This window comes from Rhinatrema bivittatum, chromosome 3 (genome assembly GCF_901001135.1).
Source record: "Rhinatrema bivittatum chromosome 3, aRhiBiv1.1, whole genome shotgun sequence".
NCBI lineage: Eukaryota > Metazoa > Chordata > Amphibia > Gymnophiona > Rhinatrematidae > Rhinatrema > Rhinatrema bivittatum.
The window spans coordinates 249,040,843-249,066,038 of record NC_042617.1 but is presented as its reverse complement, the minus strand read 5'-3'; the positions used below and the strand labels follow the sequence as shown (position 1 = coordinate 249,066,038).

Here is a 25,196-nt window from a genome sequence, read left to right as displayed (position 1 = left end):
CCGCGGAGACATCGATGGCAGGCGGTCACCGGGAGGCTGTCGACGATGGTGAAACTTCGACGGTGCCGGTTCCGATGACGTCGATGCAATCGATGCTGTCGGAGTGTGGGCATGGAAAAGGAGTCCCATTTTCTCCATTCTGGCTTTGCAACCTTTTGGTGTCATTAAGGCACATTTGGTGCAAGTCAGGACATCATGCTCACTCCCTAAACACAAAACACAGACTCTATGTGGGTCTGTGATGGACATAGTACGTGTACAGTCCGGGCACCGACGGAACCCCGACGCCATGGCCATAGGCCAAAAATTTAGCCGCAGGACGGTCGACTGCCAACAGGCCTTGAGGGCCGAACTTGACGGTAGTCGACAAAAACAATGGCAAAAACTTACCGAAGTACCGCGGAGCAAAATTTGAAGATGGGAGACCCCTGAGGGGCAAATTTTTCTTCAAGAAATTAGTTGAAGAAATTCCTGTCAGGAATGTGGTAAGAGCTCCTTAACCGCGTGGCTACTGCTGCGCGGAAAAAAGAAGACTGAAGGGAGACCCCTGCTGGATGCAGGGTTAGTGCCGTGCTGGGCATGCCCAGTAGGGGCCAGTCAAAGTTCCTGAAACTTTGACAGAAGTTTTCCGTGGTTGGGCTCCATCCTCAATGTCACCCATTTGTGAGGACAACCATCCTGCTTGTCCTGTGAGAACCCTACGGACATCCAATCTCCTCAGATCCTTATCCACATCAGAGAATGCCGGCAACTCGACTGACTGGTTGACATGAAAAGCCGAGACTACCTTAGGCAGAAAAGAGGTACTATGCAGAGAGAAATACCCGAATCAGAAATACGCAAAAAAGGCTCTCGACAGGACAAGGCTTAGAGCTCCGAAACCCACCTAGCCGAACAGATAGCCATGAGAAACACCGCTTTTAGCGTCAAGTCCTTAATTGTCGCTCTCTTCAAGGACTCGAAAGGTGATCTGCAAAGGCAACGGAGAACCAAGTTCAAACTCCAGGACGGGCACACCGTGTGTACTGGTGGTTTCAAGTGCTTGGCTCCCTTCAAAAACTGTATTACATCTGGCTGTGCAGCAATGGAAACACCATCAACTTTACCACGAAGGCTGCCCAAGGCCGAAACCTGATCTCTGAGCGAACTGTAAGCCAAACCCTTCCATAAGCAGTCTTGTAAGAATGACAGGATGTGAACAATAGTGGCCCGTCGTGGGGACAAGGTTTCGGAGAGGGTGGTGGATGCCTGGAATGCCCTTCCAGAGGAAGTGGTGAAGACCAGAACTGTGAAGGACTTCAAAGGGGCGTGGGATAAACACTGTGGATCCATAAAGTCAAGAGGCCGCCAATGAAGAGTGGGTGACTCGCCAGAATGATGGCTACTGCCTGGACACAATACCCTTATTCAATAAACATGCACATGTTTACTGTGACTCCAACATCACTCTAAGCTTCAACAGCAAGAGGAAATGTGGAAAAAAGGATTTGCACTCACAAAGCCGGGAGTAGCTGGCTTGTTACGGCGGTTACTACCCCAAACCAAATGTGCCTGATACTTCACTTTCGATGCACATCCAGCATAGTTCTCTGCTCCAACGGCAGGGGAGAAGAAAAACTGATACTTCACGCATACCCAGCATAGCTTCAACGGCAGGGGAGAAGAAAAAAGGATTCACACTCACAAAGCGGGGAGTAGCTGGCTTGTTACGGCGGTTACTACCCCAAACCAAATGTGCCTGATACTTCACTTTAGATGCATATCCAGCATAGCTCCCTGCTTCAACGGCAGGGGAGAAGAAAAACAACCAATAAGGGCTGTATAACATAGTCTGGGTTAAAACAAATAAGCATGGGTGTAGCTTGCTTATTGCGGCGGTTACTACCCCTACTACCCCCTAACTAATCAAGCTAGATATTTCACTTGGATGCAGCTCCATCACTGCTCTCTACATTAATGGTGGGGGAGGAAGGGAAATAGAACCAAGAGCTAAAAGAAACAGATAAGTATGAGAGAAAAAATGTGTGAAGCTTGCTGGGCAGACTGGATGGGCCGTTTGGTCTTCTTCTGCCGTCATTTCTATGTTTCTATGTAACCCATGACACCAAGAATCAAAGACTTTCCATATCCGAACTTAGGTAATAGAAGTCTTCCTGGCACAAAGAAGAGTAGAAATAATTGCCTCCGAGTAACCCTTCTTTCTTAACTGCCTCCTCTCATAAGCCAGGCCGCTAGACAGAATTGGTCGGCCTGATCTAAAATTACTGGACCCTGCCTTAGGAGGTTGGGTAGGTGATTGAAGTGTATTGGACCATCCACCGCTAGATCAGATCGGCGAACCACGGTCTTCGCGGCCACTGGAATCACCGGCCCCTGGTGAGACTCTATGCGACGCAATACCTTTCCTATTAGTGGCCATGGAGGAAACACATAAAGGAGAATGTGCACTGGCCACGGGAGAACTAGAGCATCCACTCCTTCGGACCCGTGGTCCCTTCTGCGACTGAAGAAATGAGCTGCCTTTGCGTTCAAACGAATCGCCATCAAGTCCAGGCGGGGGGGTTCCCCATTGTCTTGAGATCAGTCGCAGCGCTTCCTCCGACAGTTCCCATTCTCCGGGATCCAATCGCTGTCGGCTGAGGAAGTCCACCTGAACCTTTTCAACCCCGGCTATGTGAGACGCCGCAATCCGGCCCAGGTGATGCTTTGCCCAGCACATTAACTTGTCCGCCTTGTCGGCCATGGGGCGACTTTTGGTGCTTCCTTGTCTGTTTATGTAGGCCACCGTGGTCGCATTGTCAGAGAGAATCCGCACCGCTTTGCAGCGTAACATTGGTAAGAAGTGCTGCAGAGCTAGCTGGACTGCCCTGGTCTCCAACCTGTTGATGGACCGCTTTGCTTGTAACGGAGTCCAAAGACCCTGAGCTGACCTCGACTGACACACTGCCCCCCAACCGGAGAGACTGGCATCGGTTGTTACGACCACCCATTGAGGGCTCTCGAGGTCCACCCCCTGCAGTAAGTGAGCCAGAGTGAGCCACCAGTTCAGACTGGATCTGGCAGGTTCGAGTAGAGGCAAGGGGATTTGGTACTCTTCGGACTTGAGATCCCAACGAGACAGCAGCACCCTCTGCAAGGGTCTCAGATGTGCGAAAGCCCAAGGAACTAGCTCCAGGGTATATGTCATAAATCCAAGAACCTGTAAATAGTCCCACACCACTGGGGATGGAAGAGACAGTAGACGTCGCACCTGAGACATCAACCTGTCCATGCGCTCGAGTGGTAGCGAGACTTTGCCTACAACAGTATTGAATCGAGCCCCTAAAAATTCTAACACCTGGGTTGGATTTAACTGGCTCTTTGCATAATTGACAACCCAGCCCAGGGACCGCAGGTGACACACAACCGAACGAATTGCTGCCCTGCAGAGGTCCTCCGACTTTGCTCGAATGAGCCAGTCGTCCAGATAGGGATGGACTAGAATCCCTTCCCATCGTAAGCTCGCCGCCACCACCACCATGGTGAACACTCGGGGTGCAGTCGCCAGCCCGAGTGCAGCCCGAAGGGTAGGGCACAAAACAGATAGTGTTGATCCATGATCATGAATCTCAGAAACCGCTGATGGTGTTCTTGGATCCCTATGTGAAGGTAAGCTTCCGTCAAGTCCAAAGAAGCCAAAAACTCGCCTTTGTGGACCGCCGCAATGACCGATCTCAATGTTTCCATACGAAAACGAGGTACCCACAGCACCTTGTTGACCTGTTTGAGGTCCAAAATCGGTCGAAACGTTCCATCCTTCTTGGGTACCACGAAATAAATGGAGTAACGACCGATCCGGCATTCTGATCGGGGAACTGGCACAATGGCGCCTAGAGCCTTCAACCGAGCTAAGGTCTGAAGGACCACTTGCTGCTTCTGGGGCGGTCCACAAGGAGACACTAGAAAGAGTTGAGATTTAGACGAGGCATCCGCGGACCAATTACGGAGCCACAGTAGACGCTGTGCAGACACCGCTGAAGACAGTACGCGCCGAAGTACGTAGAAGATCATATAGGGCATCTGCTGTATAGGCAACTGCCGATTCCATACAGGCCGCCTGTTCAGCCTCCCCCGGGGGAAGGTCTTGGGCTGTCAACATTTGCTGAACCCAACGTAGCAAAGCTCGCTACATAATGCTACTGCATACTGCGGCCTGTATCCCTAAGGCGGATACTTCAAATATGTGCTTGAGCAACACTTCCAACTTCCTATCCTGAAGGTCCTTGAGCGCTGTGCCTCCAGTCACCACAATAGTAGTATGTTTGGCTATGGCCATGACCGCCGAATCCACCTTCCGAACTTTAAGGAGGTCAAGCGAATAATTAGGAAGTGGATATAGTTTCTCCATGGCTCCGGTAACCCTCAAAGAGGCCTCCAGGGTCTCCCACTCACGGGATACAATCTGGAACAGCTTCGGATGAAAAGGAAAGGTATGCAGTGGGGTGCGAAGGCCCACTAAAGCTGAATCTCCTGTAGACAAATCTGACATTTCCTGTGAAAGAGGAAGTTCCAGCTCCTGAAGTACGTGCAAGATCAAGGGATCCAGCTCTTCCCGTCGGAACAGACGGAGTACCTGGGGGTCATCCCCCTCCACCTGGGTGGCATTGTCCCCCTTATCGCCCATATCGTGGGTAAATGTATCCTGAGACCCTAGATCCCCCAGGGTCACCGGGTCAGGCAATCCCCCGGGTTAGAAGAAGGGATGCGGGAATCCGCTCTTCCCTGACCCATGGAATCCCTCGGGATCTTAGCTGGGCTAGGTCCCAGTGGGAATCCCACTCAGTCTCCGCCTCCATATACGCCTTATGTAACAATAAAATAAATTTCGAGGAAAACGGGTGTTGCCGCTTTAAGGGCCCCCCTGGGGGATTGGAAGGAGGAGGAGCCATGTCTGAAGACAAACCGCGCGGTCTGTGCGGGCTTAGAGCCGGCGGGGACAGCGGACGAGGGAGATCCTCTCCCTCTTCAGAGAAATCAGCGTCTCCGTCTGAGGCAGACAAGATGGCCGCTGCTCCTGCGCTAATCGGGAGCGAGCCAGGCCTCCGCCCCTCAGCCTTGTCCGTGCTGCGAAATGGCCGCGCCCAGCGCCGGACCTGACCGTTGCGAAGGCCCCTCGCCCCCGAGGAGACACCAGGAGCCGAGGCCTTCGCGGGAGAGCTGGAGCCCCGGCTCTCCACAAGAATTACAGGCTGTCCGCCTCGGCATCACTGGCAGCCGGGTGGAAGCTCCACCTCCTCTGGAGACCCGGGAGACTGTAGGCAGGCGCGGCTGAGGTAAGAATTCAACTAATAAATAAAGTACTAAATCAGTATTAAATCTCCTTGTTTTACTTTTTTTTTTTTTAACTAACTACTCAGCCCTTGGGGGATGGCCCGGGGGGGGGGGGGGGGTAGCAGAGGCATTAAAACATCTCTGAGGGAGGGGGAGAGTGACCGGCCCACCAGTAAATCTTCCCCCTCTTCTCACCGGGCTATTGTTAAAACCACTCTGGGAATTGGCTGTAGGGCAATGCCCTGCCTTGCCTGCCCTGGGCTGGCTGCTGTAAAAACTTATGAAAAGGATCAGAAAACCAATACCTTTTTTTTTTTTTTTTTTTTTTTTTTTTTAAATGATCCAGTCAAAAGGTCTAAATATCTGGATTTTTTTTTTGTAAGAAATTCAAATCTGATGGGGCAAGGCCCCAGGAATTTTGAGATCAGGACCGCAGGTTATGCCTCTCAATCTGCTGGAGTCAGAGAAAATACTGAGGGATTGCAGGTGGCACCCCAGGTTATATGGGAGGTGCTTTTCAGCTTTTCTCTGACTCCATCTGCTGGAGGGGAGGCATAACAGCAGTCTGGACTGATCCTGATAAGTACAGGGAACTAGCATTAGCTCCCCTGCATCCTTTTAACCCTTTCCCGGTATCTGCCTCCCTTAGGTTTCCTAAATGAGCGGTGGATGCTTGTGCAACAGCTGTTGACTGCTCTGCATCATCGACACAGCGAATATTTTCAAACCATGTGGGCTGGCAGTTCCTGGCTGTTGATCTTGTGCACTGTGTGATCAATATCCTGGAAGTATCAATCCATGAGTTATGAACATGCTCATGATGCCAGAACAGATGCGGCAGAGCAGCTGGCAGCTACATTTTAGGCTCCTGATGCTCTTCCTGCTGGGTCCCACTTTGCTTGGGATGTGTATGTATCTTAAACAATTTACACAATACTAGTTATGCAGTTTGTTTGCAACTGCTCATCTTAAACATTGTTCCCCCTGATCTAGGGCCTTGCCACCAAATGGTAAACCTCCTATATTTGAAACCATAAGACCTAGAAGGCAGAGTGTAGGATATGCCTTGCTGAGCTACATTAAAGGTCCATTAAGTCTAGTATCCTGTCTCTGATAGTGACCAATCCAAGTCACAATTACCTGGCAGATCTGAAAAGCAGATCCATTTCTTATAGCTCACTCACAGGTAAGCGGTGGCTTTCCCAAATCTACTTGGCTAAAAATGATTTATGAACTTCTTCTCCAGAAAACTGTCCAAATCCCTTTTAAACCCAACTATAATAGATGCCTTGATCACATCCTCTGGGAACAAATTCCACAGCTTGACTGCACATTGAGTGAAAAAAAAAACCCCACTCAGATTTGTTTTAAATCTGCTGTTAGTTTCATGAAATATCTCCTAGTTTTAATCAATGTTCCCCTTCAAAGAGTGACTAGGCTTGTGCAAATGTTTTTACGTGTGAGCAACATTTTTTTTTAAACCAACAATATTTGAGCGCCAGTATTAGTGTTACATTTCTGTATACAGCACAAAGAAAATAAGCATGTGAGTGACCATATAAAACCTGTGACTGACACTCCGAAATATATGAGCGATTTCTCCACATGCTCAGCTTAAAGGAACTATGGTTTAAATACATTTAGAAATGAAACAGCTATCCCCTATTTACCAGCTGCATCCCACTCATGATTCATAAACTATCATATCTCCTCTGGCCTTCTCAATTATTGTTTTACAAGCTGAAGAGTCCCAATCTGTTTAGCTTTACTTAATAAGGAAGCTGTTCCATCCCCTTTATCATTTTTGTTGCCCCTCTCTGAACCCTTTCTAGTTACACTTTATCTTTTATGAGATGAGGGTGACCAGAAATGCATACATTACTTAAGGTGCTGTTGCCCCATAAATCTATACAGAGATATTATGTCTGTTTTATTTTCCATTCCTTCCGGAATTATTCCAACATTTTACTTGTTTTTTTGACCACTGCTGCACACCAAACTGAGGATTTCAACCAATTGTCTGTAATGAGAACAAGATTCTTTTCCTGAGTTGTGACTCCCAATACAGAACTAAGCATTTTCCGTGGTCAAGCAAATCCGTAATTAGCCAAACAAGAGGGGATGTCATCGGACAGTGCCAAGAAAGAAAAAGCGCACTCAGCGCTAAAAAAACCCCCTGAAAAGCTGCAATTGTGCGAATTACCCATCTTTTTCCTCTGCGTGAGTTAACCCTCCCCATCCTTCATAAAATGTGAAGGAACTTTAGGGCCTTAAGTCTGCCATATATAGAAACCTGGAGTTTGTATCCTCTGGGCATAAGAGTGAGTGAAAAATGTTGTTAAGCACAACTTCCTGGCTAAGGAGGAATTCTGATACCAACTCAAGTATGAATTCTGGATGTATGTGAAGCAACACTGTAAACTTTAGGGTAAGATGTGAGCCATCAGTGAAATTCTATTCAGATTGCTATTTTTGGAGAATCAGGGCTCAATTTGGGAAAATTTCAGATATTTATATAGAGGACTTTGTTCATACAATCTCCAACCCCCAAAAAGAAAAAGAAACCAGTAATTCATGGATAAATGTCATCCACTTTCAGCTTTTTACATTCAATATGAGTTACAACTTCTGCAAATTACAGTCGCAAGACTGTTATCCGGAGCCAGGAAATACGATCACATTACTCCTACTTTGAAAGCACTACACTGGCTACTAAATCAATCTAGAATCCAATATAAAACATTAATGATCACATTCAATAACATTAACCTAAATAATAATGATCTGCTTGGAATACCATTTAAAAACAAACCCCAACGAACATTGAGATTACAAAATAAAGGTCTCCTCTTGATCCCTACATTACAAACTTCCCACCTGTTGCAAACAAGAAAAAGGGCAATATCTACAGCAGATCCTGAACTTTGTAACAACATTCTGGAAGAAGAACCATGACTGACAAGAAGAAATTCAAACAAGACCTGAAAACATGGCTGTTCCAAAATGTTTACAACTCAACACAAACTGACTGATTATATTCTCACCCTAACTCTCTTCCCATTTTCATCCTTATACCCACTTCTCTCCCCCTAATACCCTCCCAAGCAACCACCCGAATACTCTACCCATTGCCCAGTAACTAATAATGGTGTATGTTTATTGATGTACTCAGTGTTCTCTAATACTTATGAATGTTATCATCATGAACCGTAGTGAACTAGTGATTTTACTTGGAACGACTGTATACAAGACCTCTAAATAATTAAATATTTTCATTCACAATAAATTTAATATAGATTGGAGTTGCTCAGATTACCATCTGGTGGAAGCTGACTTGCAAATTCTGGGGGCAAAGTTAAAAGTGCATAGTCTTTCAGTGCAGCCAGCCAGAGCCGGCTAAGTGTAGGAAGTTCAGGTTGTACAAGTGTAATCAAGCTATCTGGTGGCAGCTCATCTGTGGTGCTATAATCGTCTTCGTCATCCTCTGTGCACTTAATAACTGTCTCTTGTTTGGAGTCTGCTTCTTTTTTAATCTTCATGGCCACAACATATACCTATAAGGAAAACAGGTAAAAAAATTGCTCATTTGCCATACTCTCTATCCTTCAGTTCTTCCAATGAAATTTAGTTTGATAAAATCAGAGCATAGGAAAATATAGAAAATGATAGTCTTTCATCTGCTTATCACTGGGACTTTTGTTTGGACTGATTGTACAATGGAAGTTACTTATCTGTAGCAGGTGTTCTCAGAGGATAATGGGATATAAATCTTCACAGGTGGGTTATATCATCAGACAGATCTCTGGTCAGAAGCTTCTGGAGATTTTAGAAGCTCTACGGAGCATGAGCTGGATTGTCCTGCACTGCAGGCATCGTGTAGGGATCTTCTTAGTTCTTTAAGCTAAATAAGAAGCCAACTCCAAAGGGATGCAGGTGGGTTCAGTGAGGATTTACATCATTCTGTTCTCTGAGAACACCTGCTACAGGTAAGAAACATTCATCTTCTCTGAGGAAAAGCAGAGTTCTCAAATGTGGATAATCCCTAGCTATAGGGTGCCTTTAAAAACATGGGGAAAATACAATATAAAAAAGTGGCAATGGGCACAACAGTTTTAACTGGTAAGAGGCCATTTTCACAAAATTTTATTTATTTTTAAGGCAACTTGGAAATACCAGGCACTAATGGATATTAAGTTGGACTGTAAAACTTCAAACCTTTCAAGACAGACTGACAAAGCCTACTGTCATGTCAGGGAGTCCCAATCCAAACAGTAATGAGATATGAATGTGTGGACTGAACTGCATGATGCAGCTTTGCAAATCTTTTCCATAGAGGCTGATCTTAGATAGCATTAAAGCCATTGCAGCATCAGTGGCCTATAAACCTTGACATGAGTTTCTAGAGTCAAGTCTGCCTAGATGTAACAGAAAGTTACAGTCTACTAGCCAATTAGAAAATGTGCATTTGGCTATGGCAAGTTCAGAGCTATTTGAATCAAATGAAACAAAAAGCTGAGTGGACTTTCTAATGCCTTCAGTCTGCTCCAGATACGAGATTAAAGCTCTCCTCCAGTACAAATCTATGCAAGGCCTGTTTACTTTTCTGGATATGTGGCTTAGGGAAAAAGATACCAGAAGAATGACTGACTGGTTAAAGATGCTTTTACAGCTTGGATGAAGCCTTCTAACCCTTATGGTAACCTGCATTGAGAACCAGTTACAACCCTAAACACCTTTCTGGGCAGACTGGATAGACCATTTTGGTCTTCATCTGCTGTCATTTACTATCTTACAAAGGTACTTGGGACAAGCGCACAGAACCTCTCTATTATGAAAAACTTTGTATAAGCTGGATAAATCACTAAGGCTTGGAGAGTGTGTCAAAGTGATTGCTACCAAAAATATGACTTTCCCCGCATAGATAATTCATCTCACATGAGTCTAATGGATCAAAGGGAGCTTTCATCAGCTGCAATAGTACCATGCTGAGGTCTCAATACAAAGTTGAATGTTTTAGGGGAGGGTTTACTAAAAGCAAGGCTCACATGAACCCAAACTCTAAGGCTGTACAGAAATTGGGTTATCTTCTTTATGGTGGCGATAAGCACCAATTGCACTGAGGTGAGTCCTAACAGTTGGGGATCAGGGCAGTCTGGTGGGTTGAGTGGGCCCCTGGTGGGCTAGGCCCTGCACTTAGGCTTTTTTTTCTTTCACGCTGTGTGGTAGGCTGCGATGGCCATTTTCACAAGCTCTTGTGCATGTTCTGCCGTCGTCGGATCTACGCATACATTGTGTGTTTGGTTTGGGGCGCATTTTTTACGTGTACAAAATTTTTCACAGCTGAGTACAGAGACAGTCTCCGGCTGTGGGGGAAGAACTAGCAGCTAAGTCCACGCCAAGGAACCCAGCTACACCTCTGAAGGACCACGGAAATTGTCTCAGGAATTCTCAACTGGGGAGGGACCTTTAGGTATCACCACAGGAGAGTGGGGCTTTCTTTTCCTGAATTTAGAATTTCAAATTTCTCCTTCCAAAAAGCTTGAAGCAATCCCCATAGGGAGATGCATGATGACCATCTGCTGGAGACTGAGAATACTGGCAGGCTGGGGTCACTGCAGGGCTATATGTACTGTGACGATAGCTTGCTCCATCTCCATCTGCTGGCAGGGGAGCATAAATTCACTGGTCCTGAGTTCATCTGTCTACAAGCTAGGAAAATGTGATCTTTTATTTGATCCACCACTTCCTGACTATCTCTGAAGAGATTGTCTCACTTACAGGGCATTTCAGCATCTTGTACATCTGTTCTGACAACCAAAGTATGAACCCGTGAGAATATGCGAGCATCAATTTGTATGGAAGTGGCTCTTGATGCCATCTTAAAAATATCATAGGTTGCATGGAACAAGCATTTTCCCACAGTCCATTGTCTATCAGTATTCTTAATTCATTAGTTGCCGAGTAAAGAAGATTATCCGAGAGGGCCCTGATCTTCTCCGGAATGTTCTGCAAGTACTGATTCAAAGAGTTGATAGGATGGTGTGTGTGATATAACTATAGAATTCTGGTAAAATTTTCTCCCAAGAGTGTAAAGAATACAACACTCTCTCCCAGAGAGCACAGAGGAATGTGTCTTGGACCCATCTGCGTGGTTGATATTATCCTGCTTGTCCATGGAGAAAATCTAATTTTGCTCACCATAAAAGATGTTTTACTTAGATAGCAAGAAGAATTAATCATGCTCCATGGATGATGTCATTGGGTGGCATGTTATGGAGTTGTCTCTCAAGTCAGTTAAAGTTTTTGATGTACTAAATATGTGTGGGACTTCCCAAGCAAATGACCGTTCCAGAACTCTCTTCAGTCTATAACAAAGCTAGTTGAATTCCTGGAATAAGTTGCTGTCTAGGGGAAAGGGCGAGTGTCGCATGGATATTGGCCAATTCATCCTACTATCTACAGAAAACACTGTTTATGGTAAGCAAAACTTGCTTTTTTCCATTGATAAGCAGGCTGAATTAGTCATGCTTAATGGGGAGTCCCAAAGCTGAGAGTTGTTGTAGACTAAGTTACATTTGCATCAATTCTTGTTGTCTTTATTTTTAAATAATGTTTCCAACCTAGGCTCCCCCGTGGACAAGCAACTAGGATGAAGCAGCATGTTTTAGGACTGTGTTTCTAAACACACTGTCCCCCGATGCTGCCATGTCAAGGCAGTGGTAGGATGTGAATATATGCATTGACCACCAGGTTGCCGCCTTCCATATATCTTCAATAGTTACATTGTTTAAATGTGCCAAGGATGTTGCCAATGCCTGTACCTGATGTGCTCCTACTAGATCAGTAACAATGATCAATTTTTCAGTATAACAATTTTTCTGCAAGCTGTTATCCAGTTAGAGAGCATTCACTTAATTACAGGTGTTCTCAGTCTATTTGGATCGTAGAAAATAGTTGTAGAGCCTGTGTGTCTGAGTATGTCTTTTGTACGATGCTAGAGCTCTTTTGCAATCTAGGGTATGCAGCATATTTTCCATTTCGTACTTGTGCAGTTTAGGGTAGAAGGTTGGTAGCGAGATGTTTTGGTTCAACTGAAATGGTGATACTATTTTTGGTAAGAACCTAGTATGTGGACGTAGTGAAATTTTATCATAGAAGAACTAAAGGTAAGGTGAAAAATGTACCAAAGACTGAATTACACTTATCCTCCGAGCTGATGTGACCGTTATTAAAAACACAACTTTCCAGGTGAGAAACTTTAATTATGTCGACTCCAATGGATCGAAAAGAGAGGACATCAGAGATGTCAGGACTAAGTTAATGTCCCATGGAACAGGGAGCCGCTTTACTGGTGGCCGTAGGTGAAGGCCACATATGGTGCATGATATTAATGGGTGTGTGGAGATGGATGCTCCATCTTCACAGTGATGGTATACTGCTATGCATTGAGATGTACCCTAACTTATCTGGTAGGGAGTCTAGTGTTGAAGAGAGAGTGCAGATATGAAAGCAAATATCGGGGCTCACATGTAATGGGGTCTATAGCGTGCGTGTTAGGCGCACCAACCAGAGTAATGCCGCCATTTAAAGCTGTAATTGCTTCTGTTAGTGGGTTTCTTTGCCAGCAAAAGGACATCTTGAATCTGTTTGGGTAGATTCCATTGTGCTAAGGTTGCATGTTCAACATCCATGCAGTCAGATTTAGAGTGTAGTGTTGCGGATGAAGGAGACTTCCTTCCTCCTGAGTCAGCAGTTTGGGTCACTCCCTAGTTTTTGTGGAGGAGAGTGTTAATACTGTACTAGATAGGCATACCGTAGCTGTCTGGACCATGCCGGGGCTATTAAGATCATCCTTCTTGATTGTGCATGCATTTTTTAACAGTTCTGAGGATTAATGGTATTGGAGGGAATGCACAGAGCATACCCTTTCTCCATGACAAAAGGAACACATCCGGAACTTCTCAGTGAGGAGTTGGTCAAATGGAGCAGCATTTGTACCTTCCTGTTCTGTTGCAAAAAGGTCTATTCAGGATTGGCCCCAAAGTTGGAAAAGTACATTGGCCACTGACTGTGACAGGCACCATTTGCGAGGTTGAAATATTCTGTTGAGGTGATCAGCCTCTACATTTGCAATTTCTAGCAAATATGTTGCCTAAAGCAGTGGGTTCTCAACTTTTTTCGGTTGGGACACACCTGACATTTCTTTCACCTGCATGGCATACTGCTCATTATCATCTATGGCAGAAATAAAAAGAAAAAGGCACCTTAAAGATCTTCATTCAAAAATTGGAAGAAGGATCCAACAGAAGAAAATAGGATAAAGCATAAACATTGGCAAGTTAAATGTAAGACATTGATAAGACATGCTAAGAGAGAATTTGAAAAGAAGTTGGCTGTAGAGGCAAAAACTCACAGTAAAAACTTTTAAAAATATATCCGAAGCAGAAAGCCTGTGAGGGAGTCAGTTGGACCGTTAGATGATCGAGGGGTTAAAGGGGCACTTAGAGAAGATAAGGCCATCGCGGAAAGATTAAATGATTTCTTTGCTTCGGTGTTTACTGAAGAGGATGTTGGGGAGGTACCCGTAATGGAGAAGGTTTTCATGGGTAATGATTCAGATGGACTGAATCAAATCACGGTGAACCTAGAAGATGTGGTAGGCCTGATTGACAAACTGAAGAGTAGTAAATCACCTGGACCAGATGGTATACACCCCAGAGTTCTGAAGGAACTAAAAAATGAAATTTCAGACCTATTAGTAAAAACTTGTAACTTATCATTAACATCATCCATTGTACCTGAAGACTGGAGGATAGCAAATGTAACCCCAATATTTAAAAAGGGCTCCAGGGGCGATCCGGGAAACTACAGACCGGTTAGCCTGACTTCAGTGCCAGGAAAAATAGTGGAAAGTGTTCTAAACATCAAAATCACAGAACATATAGAAAGACATGGTTTAATGGAACAAAGTCAGCATGGCTTTACCCAGGGCAAGTCTTGCCTCACAAATCTGCTTCACTTTTTTGAAGGAGTTAATAAACATGCGGATAAAGGTGAACCGGTAGATATAATATACTTGGATTTTCAGAAGGCGTTTGACAAAGTTCCTCATGAGAGGCTTCTAGGAAAAGTAAAAAGTCATGGGATAGGTGGCAATGTCCTTTCGTGGATTGCAAACTGGCTAAAAGACAGGAAACAGAGAGTAGGATTGAATGGGCAATTTTCTCAGTGGAAGGGAGTGGACAGTGGAGTGCCTCAGGGATCTGTATTGGGACCCTTACTGTTCAATATATTTATAAATGATCTGGAAAGAAATACGACGAGTGAGATAATCAAATTTGCAGATGACACAAAATTGTTCAGAGTAGTTAAATCACAAGCAGATTGTGATAAATTGCAGGAAGACCTTGTGAGACTGGAAAATTGGGCATCCAAATGGCAGATGAAATTTAATGTGGATAAGTGCAAGGTGATGCATATAGGGAAAAATAACCCATGCTATAATTACACAATGTTGGGTTCCATATTAGGTGCTACAACCCAAGAAAGAGATCTAGGTGTCATAGTGGATAACACATTGAAATCGTCGGTGCAGTGTGCTGCGGCAGTCAAAAAAGCAAACAGAATGTTGGGAATTATTAGAAAAGGAATGATGAATAAAACGGAAAATGTCATAATGCCTCTGTATCGCTCCATGGTGAGACCGCACCTTGAATACTGTGTACAATTCTGATCGCCGCATCTCAAAAAAGATATAATTGCGATGGAGAAGGTACAGAGAAGGGCTACCAAATGATAAGGGGAATGGAACAGCTCCCCTATGAGGAAAGACTAAAGAGGTTAGGACTTTTCAGCTTGGAGAAGAGACGACTGAGGGGGGATATGATAGAGGTGTTTAAAATCATGAGAGGTCTAGAATGGGTAGATGTGAATCGGTTATTTACTCTTTCGGATAGTAAAAAGACTAGGGGGCACTCCATGAAGTTAGCATGGGGCACATTTAAAACTAATCGGAGAAAGTTCTTTTTTACTCAACGCACAATTAAACTCTGGAATTTGTTGCCAGAGAATGTGGTTCGTGCAGTTAGTATAGCTGTGTTTAAAAAAGGATTGGATAAGTTCTTGGAGGAGAAGTCCATTACCTGCTATTAAGTTCACTTAGAGAATAGCCACTGCCATTAGCAATGGTTACATGGAATAGACTTAGTTTTTGGGTACTTGCCAGGTTCTTATGGCCTGGATTGGCCACTGTTGGAAACAGGATGCTGGGCTTGATGGACCCTTGGTCTGACCCAGTATGGCATTTTCTTATGTTCTTATTACTTTTATTGTTAAGAATGATAAGGGAAAAATAAGAGTACTTTCTCTGAACATAAATTATATAAATAGTAAACCTCCCATACCAGAACAGCACCAACTTCCAGCACTCAAACAGTAACAACCCTACCTATGAAAAGGCAACAATGAAAATATTACATCAGGCGTTAAAACTCCAATACTTCTATTAGGAAAATGGAACAAGCCAGACTGCTATAGAACCCTACCCAGAAACTACATGCAGCAGTATACCGCAACCTCAATCACATGTACAGAACCTCACCTAACAAAGAATAGAGAGACCATACAGAGAAACATGCAGTAAAAAACTGAACTGGAAATCGCAACAAGCCAGAGTGTCTCTCTATGCAGTGCAACAAAGGAAAGAGAAATCACTAGTCATAAAATAAAGGAAGAAATATTAAATCAATAACAGTAAAACCATACTAATAAAAAGAACTGATTATTTAAAAACAGCTGATGAATGGAATATCCAATAATTAAAAACTCATAAAAAATTTCTAAACACCAAGAAAATATTTCAAAAAAGCAGACAAAAAGACCCAATAATTAAAAATAGGGATTAAAAATTGCTCTGTTCTCCATACCTGGAAACATTTGATTTCCAGGTGCCCTGAGATTGTTGTGAATTAGGAGGAGGAAGGGGGGTTGTTTGCAAATCTCTCCTCTCTCTCAGTCACACACAAGCTTTCCCTCTCACTTACATAGGCTCTCAATCACACATTTACACACATGCTCTCATACACAGGCTCTAATAATCATACATACACATGCTCTCACTTACACAAATAGGTTCACATGCACTCGCTCTCTCACTCACTTTCCCCACCGAAATAGCGGCAGCAAAAGCCTCCTCCTCTTCCAGCCATCATGGCCTCGAGAAAGGAGTCCCCCTCGGCCATGGGGGCTGACATTACTTCTTGTTTTGCTCTGGCCCAACACTGCTCTTCTTCAGGCCGGCACTGTTGATTTGTTTTGGGCTGACTTGCAGAGATCTTACCTAACAGGGTCTCTTCTTCCCATGCTCACAGCCACTGCAATTCACTTCCTCTTCCAGGCCGCGGGAAGAAGAGACAGTGCGGCAAGTGCTGCTGACTCCAGCTCTCCTGCTGCGTTCTGCCGGGGAAGAGTTCCATTTAGCTGGAGCAGGAGCAGCAGCTGGGCCAGCGGGGGACCGGGAAGTGTGGCGACACACCTGCATGTGCTTGGTAACCCACTGGTGTGTCACAACACACCGGTTGAGAACCACTAGTAATTGACTGTTGCCCATTCCCATATGGTTATAGCCTCCTTGTAGAAAGCTCGCAACCCCATACCTCCCTGCTTGTTTATGTAGAAAATTGATACTAGGTTGTTCGTATGGATTTTTAGGGAAGATCCTTGAAGCAGATGCTGAAAGGCTTTGAGGGCATTGTGCATGTCTTGGAGATTTATTGAGTGCACTTGCACTTCTTGATTCCATAGGCCTTGAATTTTGAAGTGGAGAAGGTGATCTCTCCACCCTTCTGAAGAGGTGTTTGTTGTTAGAATCAGCTGGTGCAGAGCAGGATGCAAAGGAGCATTTTTGAGTAGTACGTATGGTTGTAGCCTCCACTCGATTTCGAGTCATTGCTTTTGTAAATTTTATTTTGGTTGACAAAGGCTGAAGATACTGGCCCATTGACTCGAGTCCCCAGTATAACAGACATGTGTAGTCTGGTTAGAGAGACTACATGAATGGCAGCTACCATATGTCTGAGAAGTACTAGGACATGTCAAGTGGAGGTTTTTCTATGGCGCAGCAGTCTGTGTGCTGCATTTGGAAGCTTGTGCAGTCGATCGTGAAGGAGATATGCTCTGGTGTTAATGGAATCTATCTGTGCCCTGTAAACTGTATTCATTGTGAGGGGAAGAGTACTGATTTTTTGTAATTGATGAGAAATTCCAACTTCTCCAGACATAGTATAGTCTGTTCCACATGAGATCAAAGGGTTTGTTTGTTTGGTGCTTCTATTAGCCAATTGTCCAGCTAGGGGAATAGTCGTAGTCCTGAACGACAGAGGTGTGCCACAGCTGCTGCTAAACATTTTATGAAGAATCTCAGGGCAGATAGGAGTCCAAAAGGGAGGATCTTGTATTGGTAGTGGAGGCAAGCCACTTGGATGCAGAGGTAACGCCAACAGAACGGGTGGATTGGGATTTCAGCATATGCATCTTTCAGATCGAGTGAACACATTTAGTTGTTGGGTTGGAAAAGGGCAAAATGGTACTTCAGGGACATCTTGAATTTCTCTCAACTGATGCTTGTTTAAGGATCGAAGGTCCAGAATTGTTCAGAGATCTCCTGTTTTCTTGGGAATGAGGAAGTAGTGTAAATAGAATTCCTTGTTATAATCCTGAATCGGGATGATCTGTATCGCCTCCTGGGCGATTAATTTGCGTGTCTCCTGATTGAGGAGAGTTAGATGGTCGGGATTGATAGGTTGCAATATGAGGTGTGGTAACTTGGGATGGTATAGGAAATTTAGATAATAGACCTGTTGAGGTATCTTGAGGACTCATTGGTCCATGGTGTTCTCCTCCTTCCAGGCTTGTTGAAAATGCTTTATTCTGCCCCCAACAAATATTTGTGGCTGTGGGACCGTTAAAACCCTTGTTGGGTTTTTGAGGAGGATGTGATATTTGCTTGGGCGCATGTCAAGCTTGGGTCTTCCTCTTTATGGGAGCTGCTGTGGTTGTTGCCAGCTTTGTTGTTAGTAAGCCGGTCTGTAGGGTTGGTTAAGAGCGGAACTGTTTCTTGGGATATTACGGACGTTTGTACTGTTGGTAGAATCGGCATCCAGATGCTCCTTGATCACTTTGTGACGACAGAGATTGAATGGCCATGTTCTGTTCTTTAAGAACATAAGAACCATACTGGGTCAGACCAAGGGTCCATCAACCCCTGCATCCTGTTTCCAACAGTGGCCAATCCAGTTTATTCCACATTACCATTGCTAGTAATAGCAGTGGCTATTTTCTAAGTCAACTCAATTAATAGCAGGTAATGGACTTCTCCTCCAAGAACTTATTCAATCCTTTTTTAAACACAGCTATACTAACTGCACTAATCAACATCCTCTGGCAACAAATTCCAGAGTTTGAGCATTGAGTGAAAAAAACTTTCTCCGATTAGTTTTAAATGTGCCACATACTAATTTCATGGAATGTCCCCTAGTCTTTAAGCTGCACCACTGTATCTTTCAACTTGCTGCCAAAGAGATGATCACCTAAGCATGGAAGATTGGAAAGCCTTACGTGAACATTTTCCCTGATATTACTGGCTCTTAATCCTGCCATTCTCCTAGCACCAATTGATTCTGCAGATGTTCTGGCAATGGTGTCAAATACCTCATACACTAAGTGAAGATGATATTGGAGACTTTCCTCAAGGTCATGAAGGAGCTGAGGCGTGATAAGTTCAGAAGCAGGCGAACCTATGTAATGCTTTAGATTTTACATGCAATTGTATAGATATTACACTATATAAAATTGATGTTGCTCTGTCTTAGCCACCAACATGGTTCCTTAAAAGACCTTCCTCCTGAAGATTTCTAGGAGTTTGTGGTCTCTCTCAGGTAGTGCATTCGAGTGTAGTCTTATCTTTCCTTTTTTCATTGCAGACTTGACTAACACTGAGTTGGGAGGGAGTTGAACCCTCCCAATTAATGGGGAATTTTTTAGTTTAAACTTTAAGTCCACTTTCCTAGCTGTGGTGTGGATCTTGAATAAGAAGTCTCCCATTTTCAGGAGGAGAGTGGCCAATACCTAATGGGACGGTAGAATGGAGGGTTCTACTGCAATATCTAAGACATATAGGGGTAGATTTTCAAAGGGGTACGCGCTTAAGTCCCGGGGCTTGCATGGAGAGGCGTGCCGGGGGCGTGTTGGGGGGTGTGGCGGTCGTGACGCGGCATTTCGGGGGCGTGGTGCGGGTGACGTGATGTTTCGGGGGCGGCGCCGCGGGCATGGTTCGGCCCGGGGGCGTGGCCGTGCCCTCCGGAACAGCCCCCGGGTCGGGTGATGGTGCGCCAGCAGCCCGCTGGGTCGCACAGATTTACGTCTGCCTCCGGCAGGCGTAAATCCGGCGATAAAGGTGGGGGGGGGGGGATTTTAGATAGGGCCGGGGGGTGGGTTAGGTAGGGGAAGGGAGGGAATGTGAGGGGAGGGCGAAAGAAAGTTCCCTCCGAGGCCGCTCCGATTTCGGAGCGGCCTTGGAGGGAACAGAGGCAGGCTGCGCGGTTCGGCACGCGCAGGCTGCCCAAAATCGGCAGCCTTGCGCGCGCCGATCCCGGATTTTAATGGCTACGCGCGTATCTATTGAAATCCCGCAAAAGTACGCGCTCGCACAAAATTATAAAATCTACCCCATAACCTTTACTCTAGGATCCCGGCTCCTTCCTGATCTCTAATTTTAGAGCTGCGCCCATCTTCTCCACAAACCTGGAAGAGGTTAGGTCTTCCAGAGGTGAAGTGTGTTCCGTTGGTTCTTCAGGGTGATCAGATGGAAACCCAGTGGAACTATTGGGGGACTCCCCTTGGCAGACATCTGAAGGTAGAAAAGGCAGCAGGGAGGGAGGGTAGTGAATGCTGCCCTGGACTTGGAGGAAGTGGGAGATCCTCTGGCAAGTGACTATCAGAAGACGACGAAAATAGAGGTGGGAGTGGTGGTGCTCCTGGGTGGAAGAATCGGGTAGGCCAGCAGAAAAAAGGTGTGATTTGAGGAAATACATTAGTGAAAAAAACCCCCTCACTATTTCTGTAATATGTTCCACAGCCTAATGTGAGCACTTCCCAGGTGATGGTGGTGGAACGTCTTCCTCAGGCACTAAAACCTGATCTGTATCCAATCCCAGAAGTGCAACTGGTACGATAGAAGAAACTGGGTCCGGTGTTTGCAGATGAAAGCCTTGCTGCCACATGATGGCCACTAACATGGGCTGTGGTACAGTGGCTGGAAGAGGGTAGAGAGCTAGTCCTGATGGATACAAAGGTATGGGCATCTTTAATGGTGGAATGGCTGCCCTTAAGATGTCCTGGGGCAAATCCCTATCTCAGTGAGAAGAGCTTGCTCAGGATGGAGGCCTTAGGGTGCGAGATTTGGATCCATCTCTGCTCTATTGTCTGGATTTGTGATGTTTAGCACTGTGGTATTTGGAAGAAAAGTTATACACTGGAGATGTTCCATACATCGATGCATTGTGTGCTGTGAATTAATGCTGTTGCGATAATGCACTATGAACCGATGAGCCATGAGTTGTTGCCGATGCTTCATGTGACTATGAGCCATGAGTTGATGCTCTGTGAACCACTGCACCATGGACCAATGTTTCATGAGTGATGCTGCGCTGTGCGCAACTTTGCCAACTTTCTTTGGTATGTGCGCCAATGGTGCGCGGAGCAGTGATGCGCCATGTGATTTTCTTCTTTGGTGCCTGTTTTTTTATGGGCTCCCAGGCTTGTGAAAGGCCATTTAGAAAAGACATTTTGCATTGACATACTGCAGATGGTCCTTTGGTCTTAACATGGCGTTTCTTAGAATCTGGCCAAGGAGTACGTCAAACATGGCATTTTCCACCATTAATGCTTTGGGAACTGCCCGAAAAAGAGGTATTTGTAGTCTGACTGATGTATGATCACAGAAGGGCAATTTTTTTCAGCTCTCTAGCATTGAGCTCTTGGGGATATGTGGCCGCAGTCCCAGCAATTTGATTGGTCATAGTCTGGGCCCAAGCAAATGCAATAAGCAGTATGGCCATCCATTATGGACATAGTATGTCCATAGGCACAATACTTGAAGCCTACTGTATAGCGTGAAGCCATTGTAGCACTAAAAAGTGCTCTTATTTTGAGAGAGAGTTCAGTAGAGAGATAGAATCTCCTGATTCCGTATGAAGCACAGATAAAAAAAAGTCTGAAGCAAGTTCTGGAATGGTCTTTCGCAAGGGAAATCTCGTGCATGCTCAATACATCAAAAACTTTAACTGACCTGAGCAACAACTTTGCAATGGGCCGCTTGATGACATCACCCATATAGCATGGCTAACTTAGCCCGCTTATAGACAGAAATAAGTTTTCATTTCTCTTGGAAACTTCCAGGAGGCATTTAAAACTTTTGTGATGATAAACTACTACATTCCTTGCAATTATATAAGACGACTAAAAAATTAGGCTACAAAATGGATGTTTTCTTAGAAAAACAGATCTCCAAAAATCTGAATGTTTTGTTTTATTTCAAAGTAGAATTAAAGACTATTGATCTGAGGGTACCTTTGTTTTCAGTTTTTATTTTTTTTTTTCCCTGAGAATTTTTCAGTATTACAAGAATAACAGCAGGAGAAATAAATAGAAAAATGACTTTTCCAGATAATTGTCAATTTTGTTTTTATTGTAATAAACTGATAAATTCCCAGGAAAAATAAAAGAAAAACTGTAAAGTAAAAGTCCCTATTGATGTGTAAATTTAAAGCCTTCATTCACTTAAATGACATTTGAATAAATCGAATATGGATTTTCTAGGATTTACGATAGGTTCTGCATCATCTACTAAACAAAAGCTCATGGTCAGTGCCACAGAATAAAATACTATAAAGTGATCAATAACCTGTGGACATGATCAGCAGCAATGTAATACTGAAGAGTATCAGAAGGAGAAATGTAAACTTACCTGTTAATTTCCTTTCCTTTAGTCCTGCTACACCAGTCCAGAATAATAAGGTTATGCTCCCCTTCAGCAGATAAGGCCAGAGCACAACACTTCTGTGACATCACTTGTTTGTGATTTGTGATTTATGAGTGTTGATTGTGTACTGCGGAATATAAATGGAGCTAAACAAATACGTGCAGTTCAGTGACAGTTAAAGCCAATATTCCCATGACAAAACAGATTTTAAACTACATAACAATTTTAAGATTTATAACAAACTACCAAATTTTTTTAAATGGATGAATAAGCTCTTTAAAATTGGTACATTAAAAGACTATCATTTGTTTTTTAAAATCTTATTTACTAGAAAATCTCTATATTCTTTTGTGTTTTATCTTCTCAGGTGGGTTTCTGGACTGGTGTAGGACTAAAGTAAAGCAAATGTTGCTTACCTGTACAGGTGTTCTCACAGGACAGCAGGATGTTAGTCCTCACATATGGGTGACATCACAGGATGGAGCCCAATCACTGAACACTTTTGTCAGTTTCTAGAACTTTGACTGGCACCTACTGGGCATGCCCAGCATGGCACTAAACCTGCAGCCAGCAGAGGTCCCTCTTCAGTCTTGTTTAAAGCTACAGGAAGTGCCAAAAAATAAAATAAGAAACGTAAGGAACCCAACACCGCGGGGCGGCACGCAGGTTTTGTGAGGACTAACATCCTGCTGTCCTGTGAGAACGCCTGTTACAGGTAAGCAACATTTGCTTTCTCACAGGACAAGCAGGATGGTAGTCCTCACATATGGGTGAGTACCGAGCTGAGTATGACCGAGAAATGCACCAAATGTACCCAAGATGTGTAATAGGCACAAGGACTGGAGTGGAATTTGGTAGAGGGCATACTGAACTCTAACGGGCAGGCGGAAGGGTATTGATACATCAAGTTGTAAAAAGGTTGCGCAAGACAGACTGGCCAAAGATGGAATCTTGTCTTCCGGCCTTGTCTAAGCAATAATGGGCTGTAAAGGTATGGAGAGAACTCCAGGTAGCAGCCCTGCAAATGTCAGGAAGCGGCACCGAGCATAGGTGTGCTACTGAAGTCACCATGGCCCTCACAGAGTGTGCTTTAACACGGACTTGAAAAGGAATGCCTGCCTGCTGATAGCAAAAAGATCTGCAGTCCGCTAACCAGGAGGAGAGAGTCTGCTTACCCACAGGCTGCCCCAATTTGATGGAATGGAAAGAGACAAACAATTGAGTGCTTTTCCAGTGGGCAGCTGTACGGTCTAGAAAGAAGGCCCATTTGCAGTCAAGGGTATGCAGAGCCTGTTCTCCTGGATTGGAGAGGGGCCTGGGAAAGAAGATAGGTAGTATAATGGATTGATTAATGTGAAACTCTGATAGTACCTTAAGTAAGAACTTAGGGAAAGTGCGGAGTACTGCCCGGTCCTGCAGAAGTTTAGTGTAAGGCGGATAGGTAACTAGGGCCTGTAACTCACTAACTCTGTGAGCAGATGTGATTGCCAAAAGAAAAATCACTTTCCATGTGAGATAGCGAAGATCACAGGATTGGAGAGGCTCGAATGGTGGTTTAATGAGCCAACCCAAAACCAGATTGAGGACCCAAGAAGGGGCCGGACGGCATAGTGGAGGCTTGAGGTGACGCAAGCCTTTCAGAAAACGTGTTATAAGGGGTTGTACTGAAATAGCAAATGTTGCTTACCTGTAACAGGTGTTCTCACAGGACAGCAGGATGTTAGTCCTCACATATGGGTGACATCATCAGGATGGAGCTCAATCAAGGAAAACTTCTATCAGTTTCTAGAACTTTGACTGGCCCCTACTGGGCATGCCCAGCATGGCACTAACCCTGCAGCCAGCAGGGGTACCCCTTCAGTCTTATTTCATAGCTACAGGCAGTGCCGAAAAAATAAAACAACAAAACATTACGAACCCAACACTGCGGGGCGGCGGGCGGGTTTTGTGAGGACTAACATCCTGCTGTCCTGTGAGAACACCTGTTACAGGTAAGCAACATTTGCTTTCTCACAGGACAAGCAGGATGGTAGTCCTCACATATGGGTGAGTACCGAGCTGAGGATGTCTGAACATGCACCAAATGTACCCAATGGTGTGCAACAGGCACAACAAACTGGAGTGGAATTTGGTAGAGGGCATCCTTTACCCCACCGGGCAGGTGGAAGGGTTGTAGGTACGTCACGTTGGAAATATGTTACGCAGGACAGACTGGCCGAAGATGGAATCTTGTCTTCCGGCTTTGTCCAAGCAATAGTGGGCTGTGAAAGTATGGAGAGAACTCCAGGTGGCAGCCCTGCAAATGTCAGGAAGCGGCACCGAGCATAGGTGTGCTACTGAAGTCACCATGGCCCTCACAGAGTGTGCTGTAACACGGTCTTGAAAAGGAATGCCTGCTTGCTGATAGCAAAAAGATATGCAGTCCGCTAACCAGGAGGAGAGAGTCTGCTTACCCACAGGTTGCCCTAATTTGTTGGGATGGAAAGAGACTAACAACTGAGTACTCTTCCTGTGGGCAGCTGTACGGTCTAGGTAGCACGCTAGAGCCCGTTTACAGTCAAGGGTATGCAGAGCCTGTTCCCCTGGATTGGAATGGGGCCTGGGAAAGAAAATAGGTAGTATGATGGATTGATTAATGTGAAACTCTGATAGTACCTTAGGTAAAAACTTAAGGTGAGTGCGGAGTACCGCCCGGTCCTGCAGGAGTTTAGTGTAAGGCAGATAGATAACTAGGGCCTGTAACTCACTAACCCTGCGAGCTGAATTGATAATCAAAAGGAAAATCACTTTCCATGTGAAATATTTTAGGTCACAGGAGTGCTCGATTGGTGGTTTCATGAGCCGACTG

The 25,196-nt window shown here is 44.8% G+C and overlaps 1 protein-coding gene across 1 annotated transcript in view; it reads right to left on the bottom strand.

The window, feature by feature from the left end:
* The window catches only part of HEATR5B (HEAT repeat containing 5B), a 571,627-nt gene that overhangs the window by 125,453 nt on the left and 420,978 nt on the right, over window positions 1-25,196 (bottom strand). Inside the window, 1 exon segment of the mRNA XM_029594411.1 lies at window positions 8,627-8,864. Coding sequence (XP_029450271.1) covers window positions 8,627-8,864 — 238 coding nt within the window.